This window comes from Corapipo altera, unplaced genomic scaffold, assembly GCF_003945725.1.
Source record: "Corapipo altera isolate COAL_440 unplaced genomic scaffold, ASM394572v1 23, whole genome shotgun sequence".
In the NCBI taxonomy this organism is placed as follows: domain Eukaryota; kingdom Metazoa; phylum Chordata; class Aves; order Passeriformes; family Pipridae; genus Corapipo; species Corapipo altera.
Genome location: NW_020884878.1, coordinates 23,468,888 through 23,481,426, shown reverse-complemented (window position 1 = coordinate 23,481,426; position 12,539 = coordinate 23,468,888). Strand labels below are relative to the sequence as shown.

Here is a 12,539-nt window from a genome sequence, read left to right as displayed (position 1 = left end):
ACAAGCTGTCCAGCAGGGGTGCAAAACACTAAGAAAAATTCTTCTGGTTTTAGTCATGTTATGTGTCTGGCAAAAATTTCCTCTGGAGAAAGCTCTTCTTCAACAAAAGAATGGATTTATCGACCAAAGAGCTCATGATTGTAACATAAAGCTGAGATTTGATCAGTGGAGGTTTATCATATGTGGTTCTTATCATCGCATACTTCTGCCTCTCATCCAATGTATCTTTACATTTTTAACCTCAGTCTTCAATATCTATATATCAACTGCTTTTTCAGACAAAGATCGTGGCATAGAATAATTTTCAGCTTTTCACTTTTTACTATCTGGTATGTGTTTTACAGTGCAGTCTGAACTTTTCTAACTGTTAAAGCTAAATGGCTTACCATTGGAACACTACTTGTTAGAAATGGCAATTAGTATCTTTCAAGTTTTCAGGGGAAGAAAAGCAAGAAAGGTCTGCAGTGCCTTGCCAGTTCAGAGGAACTGAGTGAAAAAGCAGAAGTAGCACACTTTTTTAAAAACTAAACTCCCATTAATGCATCCTCAACTTCCCCACTTCCTTAGTATGTTTCAAAACTGATTGAACTTACAATATAAAATCAGTCCAAATGGGTTCTTATGAAATGTTTTATAGAAAGAGAGTTTAGCCAGTAGATTTTCTTACCTACCTCCACATGGTCTTCTTAATGACGACTAATTTATTTTACCTACTTCTGATGCCATTCCAGGGATATTTTAAACAGAAAGTTTCATCAAAGAACCTATTTTAACAAGACTTTTATTGAAAACATACACGAAGTCAACATATTATTTAGCTTCTGAATGTACATATTAGAGAATATTCATATTAGAGTATTTTAAGAAAAGGGGAAATACAACCAACAAGCTGCAGTTTACATTACTAAGGCATTAAGGCTTAAGAGCAAGTTATACTGTGTGTATGTGTATCTGCATCTATATACACAAACACATACACAGGTTATCTGTTTTGAAACTGTACAGTTCTGTGCAAATCATTACTGTTTGCCTTTTCTATTCTTAGGACACTAAATAAAGCTTTTATCCAAATGGTAGAAGTTGTTCACAGAACACCAGTTATAATCTACTCTTCAAGAGTTTGCTTACAATTACAATACTAACGATGCACAACAAAACCCCCAGATCTTCATGGGAAAGTTCTCTCTTACCAAAATGAGGCTCAAGTAAGAAAAATACTAGTTTGCAAAGGCACCGTGGAGACAGGTTTTAATACATTAAATACAACATGAATCATTCACAATAACAAGTTTAGTGTTTCTGGGAACTTTTGTAAATACAACACAGTTGGTCACACAAAAATGTTTCTGTTGATTTGTCTTGGCAACTCAGATATATCAACAGTGTAACAGCATAACAGCTTTGTTCCCATCTGACAGAAAATAATGGCAGTTCTGCAAGGCAAACGTTAAACCTGACCGTATGTATTTATTAATTCCACAGTGTTTTGACAGATTATAGGGGATGCAACTTAAAGGATGCTGACACGCTCACTGAGGGCTTTCATTTCTGTTTCTTCTAGCTTGGTGTTTTCATTATGGTTAGCACTTGGACTGATAAGGTGTGCTGGATACTGCAATCCATGTTCTCCTGAATACTGTTCCCATCGGGAGTCATCACTTTCATGGGTAATGTAACGTTCTCCCATTTTACATTCCAGTTCCCTTAAATCTAACCAGGTTTGGTAGTCCTGAAATAGAATAACACTATTAGTTTTAGATTTCCTTAAATAAATTACATTCCCTTCTGCTATAAATAGTATACAGAGTGCTATTAACTCAGCTACCTAAGGGTGGTAAAGCAATTCCTCACTCTAGTCACAAGATGAATAAGGAAGAAGAAACATATTTAAATCATACATGTACATGCTAGTGATCTGTATCAGATAGTCAAGACAGCTCCTCCATCTCAGTATAATGATGCAGAACATAAATTCAGCTTGGGCTAGAAAAAAACTCTTTTTCCAAATTTGGGCAATTACTGGTGTGTTCCAAGAAACATATACATCTAAACATCAACATACTTTGGAACTCCATGTTGACAGCCAATGGTAAGGCCGGAAGCCTAGCTTGAGTCTCATGTTGTTTAGACCATCATGCACTGCAGCATATGATCTGTCTAAAGTATATAACAAGTTCAATAATTTCTTTTCTTATTCCCAGCCAAAGCATCATGAAGCTGCAGTAACAGAGCCAATCCTAGCCCCATGCAGACTAATCTCTCCTCACGATCCTGTATTCAGTTTTCTTTTTATTCTGTCATCTTATCCCTATCTAAGACACAACCCTGACCACCTCGCCAAAACTCTACAAAGCCCAAACACTGTAAATGCATAAAAGCCTTCATCTTTATTATCTCACATCTTTTGGCCCATTTCTTACACAGCCATCCTCTCAGAAAACATCTCTAAGTCTCACTGCCCTGTACCACTCTTATCTTTCCTTAGCCCACAAAGTAGGGCTCTTCCAGAAAGAGGATTCATCCCATCCGTGGTGCTAGAGCTGCTGCTGTACTGCCTCATCTTATTCACCTTCATTCATTATTGCACAAGCAATGAGGTGAAGGACCCCATCCTGTCCTGTGAGACAGCCAGCATCCTTGCTGCAGGTCATACTGCAGACCACCTCCAGTACCCAAAGACTCAGGCAAATGCATTATGCAATGATTGCCAGAGAGAAGAGCAGTCTTGGAGGAAAAGACTAGAAAGTGACAGGAAATCTGGGCAGGAGAAAGTAAGCCCAGGATAAATGTCCCTGGGGAAGGTGGGGTGCAGGGTGGGAGATTACAACCCTTTTCCTCCTATACCAGAAGGTCACCATCTACTTTGAGAAACAGTAGCAGCTATAAGGTACTGGAGTAGGATTCAGTTTTCTATTTTGATAAAGATTCCTTTGAAATTGTGCATTAAACACATGCCTACACCACAATTACTTTCGTAGATGCAAACATGGGAGATCTGATGAGCTGGTATACTAGTCTGGCCCCAGCCTGTCCTCATCCGCAGGCAGCAACCCAATGCCCTGGCTCCTCACTGAGTGTCTTAGGCCTTGAACTTGCAGTGATTTGGCTGCTGCCAGGATAAAACAATTACCAAACAGTGAGCACAACACAGAGGCTGCTAGCATCTCAAAAATGCCTTGCATCTCAGTTTTTAGTTGAAGAATTCAATTGAAGGTGGCTAATATATTTTCCTGGAAAGCATACAACCCTCACTAGTTCTTCTGATGACTGTGAAGTGAAAGATTGTTGATTAGTTTTAGTAAGAAGTGAATCAGGGTAAACTCCAGGCAATGATGTAAGTCAAATGACTACTTTTTATACACATAATTTTCTCAGTGGACAAATATGATAAAATATTTTTGTAGTACATTTTGGAAGCATGAAACATTTTAGTATTGGAATCTAATACTTCAGAAATTAATGAGAAACTATAGGCAAATTGGTGAAGGAGCATGACATTCTCAGGATTTGAAAACATTTTCAGGTCTGCAGATTTTCTTAGATTCTACTGTGCTTAAAGATGAAGATACCTTATATGCTTAGAGTCTGAATGCATAAGTAAAAATCATGGAATTTGTAGAAATACCTGTAACCATGGGTGACTTAATGTTTTGTCCACGCTGTAGCGCTTTCTCATTTTCACTTGCAGCAAATTATTTATGAGATCAATAGCTGAAAAGAAATAACAATCGAAAATGTTAGTTTAAATATATTTGTTTCAAATAGGACATGCAAAGAGAGAGCTATACAGACATCATAGTTGTAAAAAGAGGGCAGTTAGTTCTTACTTCAGCTTTTTACAAATGCGGTCAGTGCTGAAGTCCCTGAAGGTACCCATGCAACCTTTCCTAATGGGATTACAACTGTTTTACTGAACAGTTGCTTGACGATAATTCTTACTCAGTTCCTGCTCAAGTGAAAAAAATTTCCTGTAAGTGCAGACTATAGTATTCAGGTACCACACACACACACACACATATATATATATATGTATATGTATATATTTCCTTAAGACTGTCAGTTGCACTTTTAGCTGACAGCTGCACCTTCCCAGTCACTGAATGGAGAAATCAGGCTTTGTAAGTCACCAAGTCTTGCAATACTTTCCTTTTGAACTAAGCATTGCTTCTACCTGTTAGTGAGCAGTCTGCTGTTTAGAAAAGTGAGAGAGCTTCTTTTACAAATTTCATATTTTCTGATGTTTTGGAGTCAATGATTCACAGAGGTTCACAGAATCACAGAATAGTTTAGGTTGGAAGGGTCCTTAAAGCTAGATCCTCTACCATGGGCAAGGACACCTTCAATCAGATCAAGTTGCTCAAAGACCCGTCCAACTTGATCTTGAACACTTCCATGGATGGGTCAGCCACAACTTCTCTGAGCAACCTGTTCCACTGTATCACGACCCTCATAGTCAATAATTTCTTCCTAATATCCAACCTAAACCTACCCTTTAGGTACTGGAAGGTGCTATAAGGTCTCCCTGGAGACTTCTCTTCTCTGAGCTGAACAATGACAACTCTTCTACCCTGTAGGCATGTGTGTTGTGATGCCTGAAGGTATGAGGCCCATGAGCCAATGACCAGTGCATGAAACTGCACTGAGTGACCCCTTTGGAAAAATCTCTGGAATGAGACTGCTGAGCTTTGAATGCAATTATAAAAAACATCACAAATTTAAAAAAAAATGATGGTAGCATGAAAGTGTGAAATGTTTACCGTTGTTTCAGGGAAAAGTTACTGTTATTACAGAATAACTGACTAGCCGCAAGGAACAACAATATACCTGCAGATTTTCCATTTCATCACATTATCCCTTGGCTTGTCCAAAGTGTGCTGGTTTACATCTTTATTTCTCTGTTTATATCATGGGGACAGGGAAAGATGGTCTTGAAAGTAACACAAAAACATGGTGTCACTGAGGGGCATTGGGTCTGAAGCATGTCAGATGGATACTGTTGCCAGCTGGGTATTGAATGAGATGAATAATCATCCTGTCCATTTTAAGAGTACGAGATGGGACACAATTCTTTAAACTGACACATCTCCGAGGTTGTATTTTGTACAGCAATACAGAAAAGTTTTTCTTTTTTAACAGAGCCTTCCTCTCCCCAGACTCAATTTGCCAAGCAGGGCTATATGCATGCTTCTGCCATGGGGCAGAACACAACAAAAACAATGTCCAGGAAAATGGGAATGTACATGGTAGTCTATCTGGATATATGCAGTAAGTTTGACAGACAAACCTATTTTTAGCAACAGCAGCCTATCACTAAAGTAGCCCTGAGTTCTGGTGATGAATACTGTATTGCAAATCAAAGCAATTGTGGGAACGAGATAAAAAAATCTCAGGACTTCTGACAAAGAAAGCATTGCCGGAGGCTCTGCTCCATTCTTTTCCTGGAACAGATGGTCCTAATTTTACTTTTCTGTTGTTTTGCATTAAGTACAGTTAATGTCAAATTCTCTAACTCACGTTTATTTTGTTCCCTCTCAAAGTGCCCATGAAGTGGACGTGGGATGAGAAAGTCAGAGGACAGCCAATAGGATCATTACTGATAAATGATATCACTCTGAAAACTCATTTGTTTTCCAAAATAGTGAGGTTAATGTTTTTCCTCTTTATTGGTAAGAGAAGGTGTCACCTTCCAAGATATGGGGAAGAGACTGGAAAGCCAGTCATATGCCATGGTTTAATTACAGAGTGACTTCTGATAATATCTGGGAAAAAGTAGTGGCTATTGTTTTTCTCTGATGTTTGGAATAGGAGAACATAGTCCCTACCCACTGCAGTAAATCTGTATATCAGCAAACATCAGCATCTTCTGGAACACTGTCAACTTAGCTCAAATACAGCAGAATTACAATAAGACTTCAGGTTGTCTTTTGATACATAGGCCAGTGCTGAATGTGAATTCAATGGAGTTACCATTTCCTTACTATCTTCAGTGATATTTCAGTATATATGATCTTCAGAGATCATTTTTCATCATTTACTATGAATCTCAGTTTGGAAAATAGGTCAAGACCCTGATGAAAGGGTTGATTGTCCTGGTAACTGCTGAGATGTAAGTGCATGCATCCCTACATGTGCCTCTGTAACTGCTAAGTACCTATTGACAACAGTTTACAAATAATCTGCTTATTTCACCACTGAAACATTGCTGTCTCTGTAACCAGTTTTGCTGTTTGTGTTTAGTTCTTTATCTAGGGTTCCTTCTGCCAAGAAAGTTTTGCACATGACTTGCCTCTTCATAAATAAGCAGAAATAAGCAACATGACCACTGCGAAGACTTAGGGCTTAAACTATCTGATACAATTTAATTTGCTTTAATGCTCAAAGTTTTAAAACTTAGGTGAAAAAGGAAATCAAACATGAGTTTCAACAGCAAAGAGACTTTGCTACTTTTTACCAGGAAATCACACCATCCAAGAAATGCCACTTCTCATGCACAAGAGTTCTGTCTGAGTATCAGAAGACAAGAGGCAAGTGATATATACCGGTAAGGCAACAAAAGAACAGTGCTATGTAAAGCAAAGAAGAAGCTGGGAAGTTCAATATTGACACTATGAGTGCTGAAATTAAAATACTTAAAGGACATGTGGAAAGTTCCTGGTTATTCTGTTTCAGCTTTCAAAAAAACCATCCTGTTCTCACAGTGTCTGGATAGCCACTAACTTACAAAGTTTAGTCTGGCTTCAGCTCATGTAAGATATACGAACAGTAAGATTCATGTTGACACAATTTCTGAATTTAAAAAAAAATCATATAATTGTTTGATGATTAAGTTTTGAGTTATACTGATTAAAAACACTGAAGATAAAAATTTGGAAGGTATTAGCATTTATTTTAGACATACAACGTCAGTATGATTCAGGGGACTATACTGGGGCATCAACTGTTACAAAATTAAATATTCTGTCTGGGAAAATAAAGCCATTTTCAGGAGACAGCAGCAACTATATTGTATTTTAAAGTAAATTTTATTCATTTTCAGTAGAGACTGGTGTTCTTTTTAAATCAGGTTTTAAAGTAATCTTTTCAGATATTTTAGGAGCTTTATAAAATTTTACGGTTGTCCTCCGTAAAGTCAATAATTAAATAAATGCAGAGCATTATGAAAGACCACCTATGGTCTGCACACCATCTTTAAGCATGCAAGAGGTTATCACCAAGGAGGTAACCTGAATGAAAGTTCTGAGAGGACTTTTTTCTAATACTTTTATGGGTTCCTGTTTACATTCTATAATTTAAGAATACTGTAAGCAGCCAGATAAGGGCTTATTAAGTTCCAGGAGTTGGAAACTTTGTTAAAGGGAATAATCTAGCCAACTACTCCAGTAGAATGAGTACTGGTCATTTAGACAGGTAATCATTCAGTAAAATCCCCTTTGGGGGATTCAAATGCAACTTTAGAAAGCTCTATATCCCCTTGATTTTAGGAAAGATGGCTCTTTAGTTTTATTTTACTGGAAAGAACCTCAAGAGTTAGGAGATTCATGATTCTTATCTGCTTATGCAAGTTTATTAATATGGTAAATAATTAACTGGAGTAAAGACAAAGTCACAATTTTCACTCTAAGTATCAAATTAACACAGTAATTGCTTTTCATAGGAATGACTGCTTTAACTCAATTAGGGTGTGATCTAAGTATCAAATTAACACAGTAATTGCTTTTCATAGGAATGACTGCTTTAACTCAATTAGGGTGTGATCAGCACATAAACACAAAAGTTTACAAAATATCTGAAAACCCTATTATGAATATATTATTCATTTAGTCCTTCCCTGCAGACTTTAGCTTTTTACATCAGGAAATCACCTTAAGAATATATAAAAAAGCAGTCCTGAATTAACAATATATTAGCATATTAGTCCTAAATTAACAATATATAACATTAACTACTCTTACTGTCATCATTGTAAAAATTTAAGCTGGTGCCAGTAACACAGGAGGCCCAGGACCTCCTAGGCCCTGTAATTTTCTGAGAATATGCCTATTAACTAGAAGTATAATTTTTTAAGACACATAAATCCCCTCCCTACTGCTGGTCAACACAGCTTTGTTGATAAACACCCTAGTGTACATGCAGTTATTTTAGCATAAAATAATCTTCAACTCGCAGAGATTTTTTTCAGGGACATGGATTCAGCTGTACCATCAAAAGAAATCCTTGGCAATTCTAAGATCCACCTCTGTAAGAGAGGTTTTCTAATATTAATCCATCCTAGCAAACGTGTAAGTAGAGCCAAGACCTTAGTTTTAACAGCTAGCTAAACATTTACAGAGGCAAAGAGCGTCTTTGAGCTATAACATGTATTTGACCTCCTCATACTTAACGTTCGCTCATTCATGTGACTTTCTCATTAATGTGTGAAACAGTTTCTATTCACATTATGCTGTAACAAGTCTGAATAAATATTGGCTTGAAGGCAGCTGTGGTATTTATGACTCCAAAGCATTGTAACAGGCACACCATGATCAAATTTAATGCATGGAAGGAATTCCTTTGTTTCTTCTCAAATCATTTCAATAATATTAAGTAATGTGAAGAACCTAATCAATTATGTGCACATCACACAGTTCATCAGGCTAGTAGTAATAGCTGTGTTGGTAGCTGATGAAAAAAAATTATGAGTACAATGATCTATGGAAATCACACAGCAGAAAAAAATACACCATGAATAATCCAAAGCTTGACATAGCACATTTGAGGACCATACAGTTCAGAACAGCCACCACAGTGAAGACACACTAGGTAAAATATACTAAGAGGTAGAGAGACAAAATCCACCAGGGAGTTTGGTCTCTATACTTAGCAGTATTTATTTTTTGTAACCTGTAGCTAAGTCAAAATAAATCTTTCGAGATCACGCAGATTTGGTGGACTGGAAGGTCAAAGTTGGAAACAAAGAGTAAAGTTGTTGAAAACAGGTTTCATGTTTGAGAGATGTGAAATTTAAATCTATAAAATGGGTAAGAATTCTGCAAGTAGATTTCTCTGTATCAACATCTAGCAAAATTTCACAATGAAAACTGAATTAAGGCCAAACTGTTATACAGCAATTCAGTGAATTTGGAAATGTGACCTGACTTGACAACCATTGAAGACACAGAAAAAATAGCTGATTGGGCAATGGAATGCTGAATGGCTGTGACAAAACTTGGTTTTCTAAAACACACCCAAAGTCTACCACAAAAAACTACTTATCTCCTGTAATGTCTTACAATTCTATTTAGACATAAAAACACAGCCTCAGTTTTCCGGGTGTATTCTTTCAAAAGAGTGAAGTTATAGGAAAAACAAGGGAAAATGCATCCACTTAGGTAAAAATCAGAATTCGCTATGGAGAAATCTAAGTACTACAAAAATTGGAAGGTTTTAGTTTTCATAAGTTATATTTTAATGGAGAAAAGGACAGACAAAGCATTACATAAAAAAAGAAAAAAGCCAGAATTTCTCAGCAGGAAGAGTTGATGAGATTAATCCAGAAGTTATGACATCAGACAGGCATATTACGGAGAGAAAGACTCATAGTCAATGACTAAATCACATTAGTGAGTGGCAGAGAAGACAGAACTGTTGATGGCAACTTAAAAACATTAGGCACTCAAAAATATTAGCCTCAAATAGATTCTGTCTTCTTTCTTGGTTTGTGACTGTAGGTTTTTATTTTAAGAATTGCTAGAAAATGCTAAAGGACAAGTAATTATCAAGAAAACTAACACAGACCACAATATTGTATTCATGCATGACACACTTTTCCAAAATACAACTTATTTCCATATGCTTTTTCTCTGAACCTGTTAGACTTTAAGTGTATTTTTTTCATAACTATGCAGTTTAAACTGCTGTGGGTCATGTGTTTTTACAAATTTATCCCCTCATCAGTGCAGTTTAAAATTTTAGAAGCCAATTTTACCTTAAGACCAATAATTGAATAAGGAACACATAAAGGGAATATTTAGGCTACTTTATCACTGTTGTTGCTTTTCTAGACACACTGTTTAGGTATAACCTTCCTCATTTTATTTTTTTTTAAAGTCTTGCTACCTTTTGCCTTCCAGCTCCCAAATTAACATGCTGCTGCTTGGCAGTTATCAGGAGAAGCATCTATTGTGCACCAAAACCAAAGTGGTGATAAACACAGCATCATTCACTCTAATTTGTGCACTATCCATTAAATGCAAAGAAATATGTGATTTTTCCTTTCTGATTACAATCATAATAGAAGATAGCAATAACTAAGTTTAGCTATTCCCAAACTTTTTACAGTTTTAATGGTCTGATGATAGCGTTGAAATTACTATAGTTGCAAGTTTTACACATTTGGCTCTCTGAGCTTCAGTCATAGTCATGAGCAAGACAAAAGGCTTGACTGCTGTTCTGCTTTCCTTAGCATAAATTTTTGCAACAGGCATGCAAAAGTTCCTAACACTGCTTTCATTAGCCATTCTGAGACAAATTATATGCCCTTTGAGAAAATCATTGTTGCACAGACACTGGCAATACTGGTTGATGATCACTTCCCTTAATCTAAACTGAAAATTGCTTAATGAGATAAAAAACCCCACAACTTTTGAAATATTTACAGTTCTACTAAAAGTACATACACAGAATTTAAATCAAATTAGTTCCTACAGTTTAAGAAGCAGATACCTCAGGTATAACAGCTGCATGTATTTGCAATCCTAATTAGGTACAGTTGTGAAATAACCTGCCCCCCCTTCTATTGTTCTAAGGTGTCTGTCTTATCTGCCATCACTTGCTTGGTACTTCAAGTAGGATTGTTGATACAGACAGAAATAGGCTTGAATAATTTTTTTTTTTTTAGCTACTTCTTGCTTTTCTGCAACAGCATTTTTTAGGATAATCATATTATGAACATTCCCAAATCTTCATTCACGAAGCCTAGCCATGATATTATCAACATTCACAGCAACCAATATTAACATATTTCAGCAGTAAAAAATGAAGAAACAGTCACATATATTAGATTTTATAAGTTCAGAAAATGTGAACGTTTTTACTGGCATGCATAGATCAGAGAACATATGAATTATCTTAGATGGTGGCCTAGCTCTTCCAAGTTCACTGAATTCTCAGTTTTTGCCTGCTATTACTGAAGCATGTAATATAGTCTCTGGGTGAAGGGAGCAGTAATGTACCTAAATCTAGCTGTAATGTACAATTCGTAAAGTCCACAGTCAAAGAATGCTTGGACCCAGCACTGTCTTTTGGTCATAAAGGAAGAAAGCAATAAGTAAAGGAGAAAGAAAGAACATTTACATTAGTTTTACTTATGGTAGCCTTTCGACAAATCATTCTTATTTTTCAAATTTACACAGCATAACACTTTGAAAACGTATTTCTTACCTGCATTAAAGATAATATTTATGTTGATTTATTTTATCTGTGACAATGACGCTTATCTAATCAATTCTGGTTTCCATTTTTTAATTTTATAGCAGTGCAGCCAAATTTTGGTTGAAGCCTTCTGTGAAGAAGGTGATTGATAATAATCACTGTGGTTGATTACTATGTGTTGAAATTCTCTTAAATATTTGCATGAGTTTTTAAATGTCAATAATTAAACTGCATTAACTGGTGGACCTTCAACATTTTTTCTTTTTTACAAGTTAAAATCATTTACACAACGTTGTTGTAATTTTAAAACAAAGAGTAATGCTTCTTGGAAGAAAATACCTGCGTAGATTCTTCAAGACAAACAGAAATTTCAATCATACTGCATTGAAAGAAATAGACCGATCATTGTTCATTTACAAAGATCTTGCCAAATTCTGCAGCAGCATCGTATTCCACATTGCAATATAACTTCCTTACAAGCTTGAGTGGAAGAACTAGTAGGTTATTATTAACATTCTCTTGGGATAATAATATTATATAATTATGATACAGATTTCAAGGAAATAAACAAGAAATATACGTGCCTTTAAAAGAAATCTATTCTTGATCTTTTCATAATGAAAAAAAATTAAAAGTAATCATAATCATTAATGTTGAAATTTCTGTTGAAAAATATTTAATGATTAGGAATATTGGCAAAAAAAATAACAGGGAAAATATGGCAGGGAAAATCCAGTTCATTAGCTTAACCTTTTAGGGAAGCTGGAAGAGGCTACGACAAGTTAAAGGAAGAATTTCCAGTGCACAAATGTAACCTGCTGGGATTGAAACTGATTCTCTGACTGAATTTTGTAGATTTACAGAACAGAAATTTATGAACCCCAGTGTCTTTAGCTTGAAATGAGTTTCATGTTACCATAGTTTACATTTAAATACACATATCTTTTCAAATTGTTTCTATTTGCAGTGTTAAATAAGCAACTTCATAAAACCTTTAAAATCACCTCTGTTTCTCCTTTAAATATTACAATTATTTGCAGTATTAATTAACATGGCACTGTTCAGAATTGTAAACCAGAGTAATGTGTTAGGACACTGGGTACAGGTCTGCATTTTAACCATGCTACATG

General features: G+C 35.9%; 1 protein-coding gene across 4 annotated transcripts in view; it reads right to left on the bottom strand.

Annotated features, from left to right (window-relative positions):
• Positions 1-760: 760 nt before the first annotated feature.
• PRKD1 (protein kinase D1) overlaps positions 761-12,539 on the bottom strand; it is a 124,579-nt gene continuing 112,800 nt past the window's right edge. For all 4 annotated transcript variants that reach the window (XM_027638119.1, XM_027638115.1, XM_027638116.1 and 1 more), the window contains 2 exons: positions 3,626-3,711; positions 761-1,729 (listed from right to left, as the gene is read on the bottom strand). In XM_027638119.1, the coding sequence (XP_027493920.1) occupies positions 1,511-1,729; positions 3,626-3,711 (305 nt within the window). In that variant the 3' untranslated portion in view covers positions 761-1,510. The remainder of the gene's footprint in view (positions 1,730-3,625; positions 3,712-12,539) is intronic.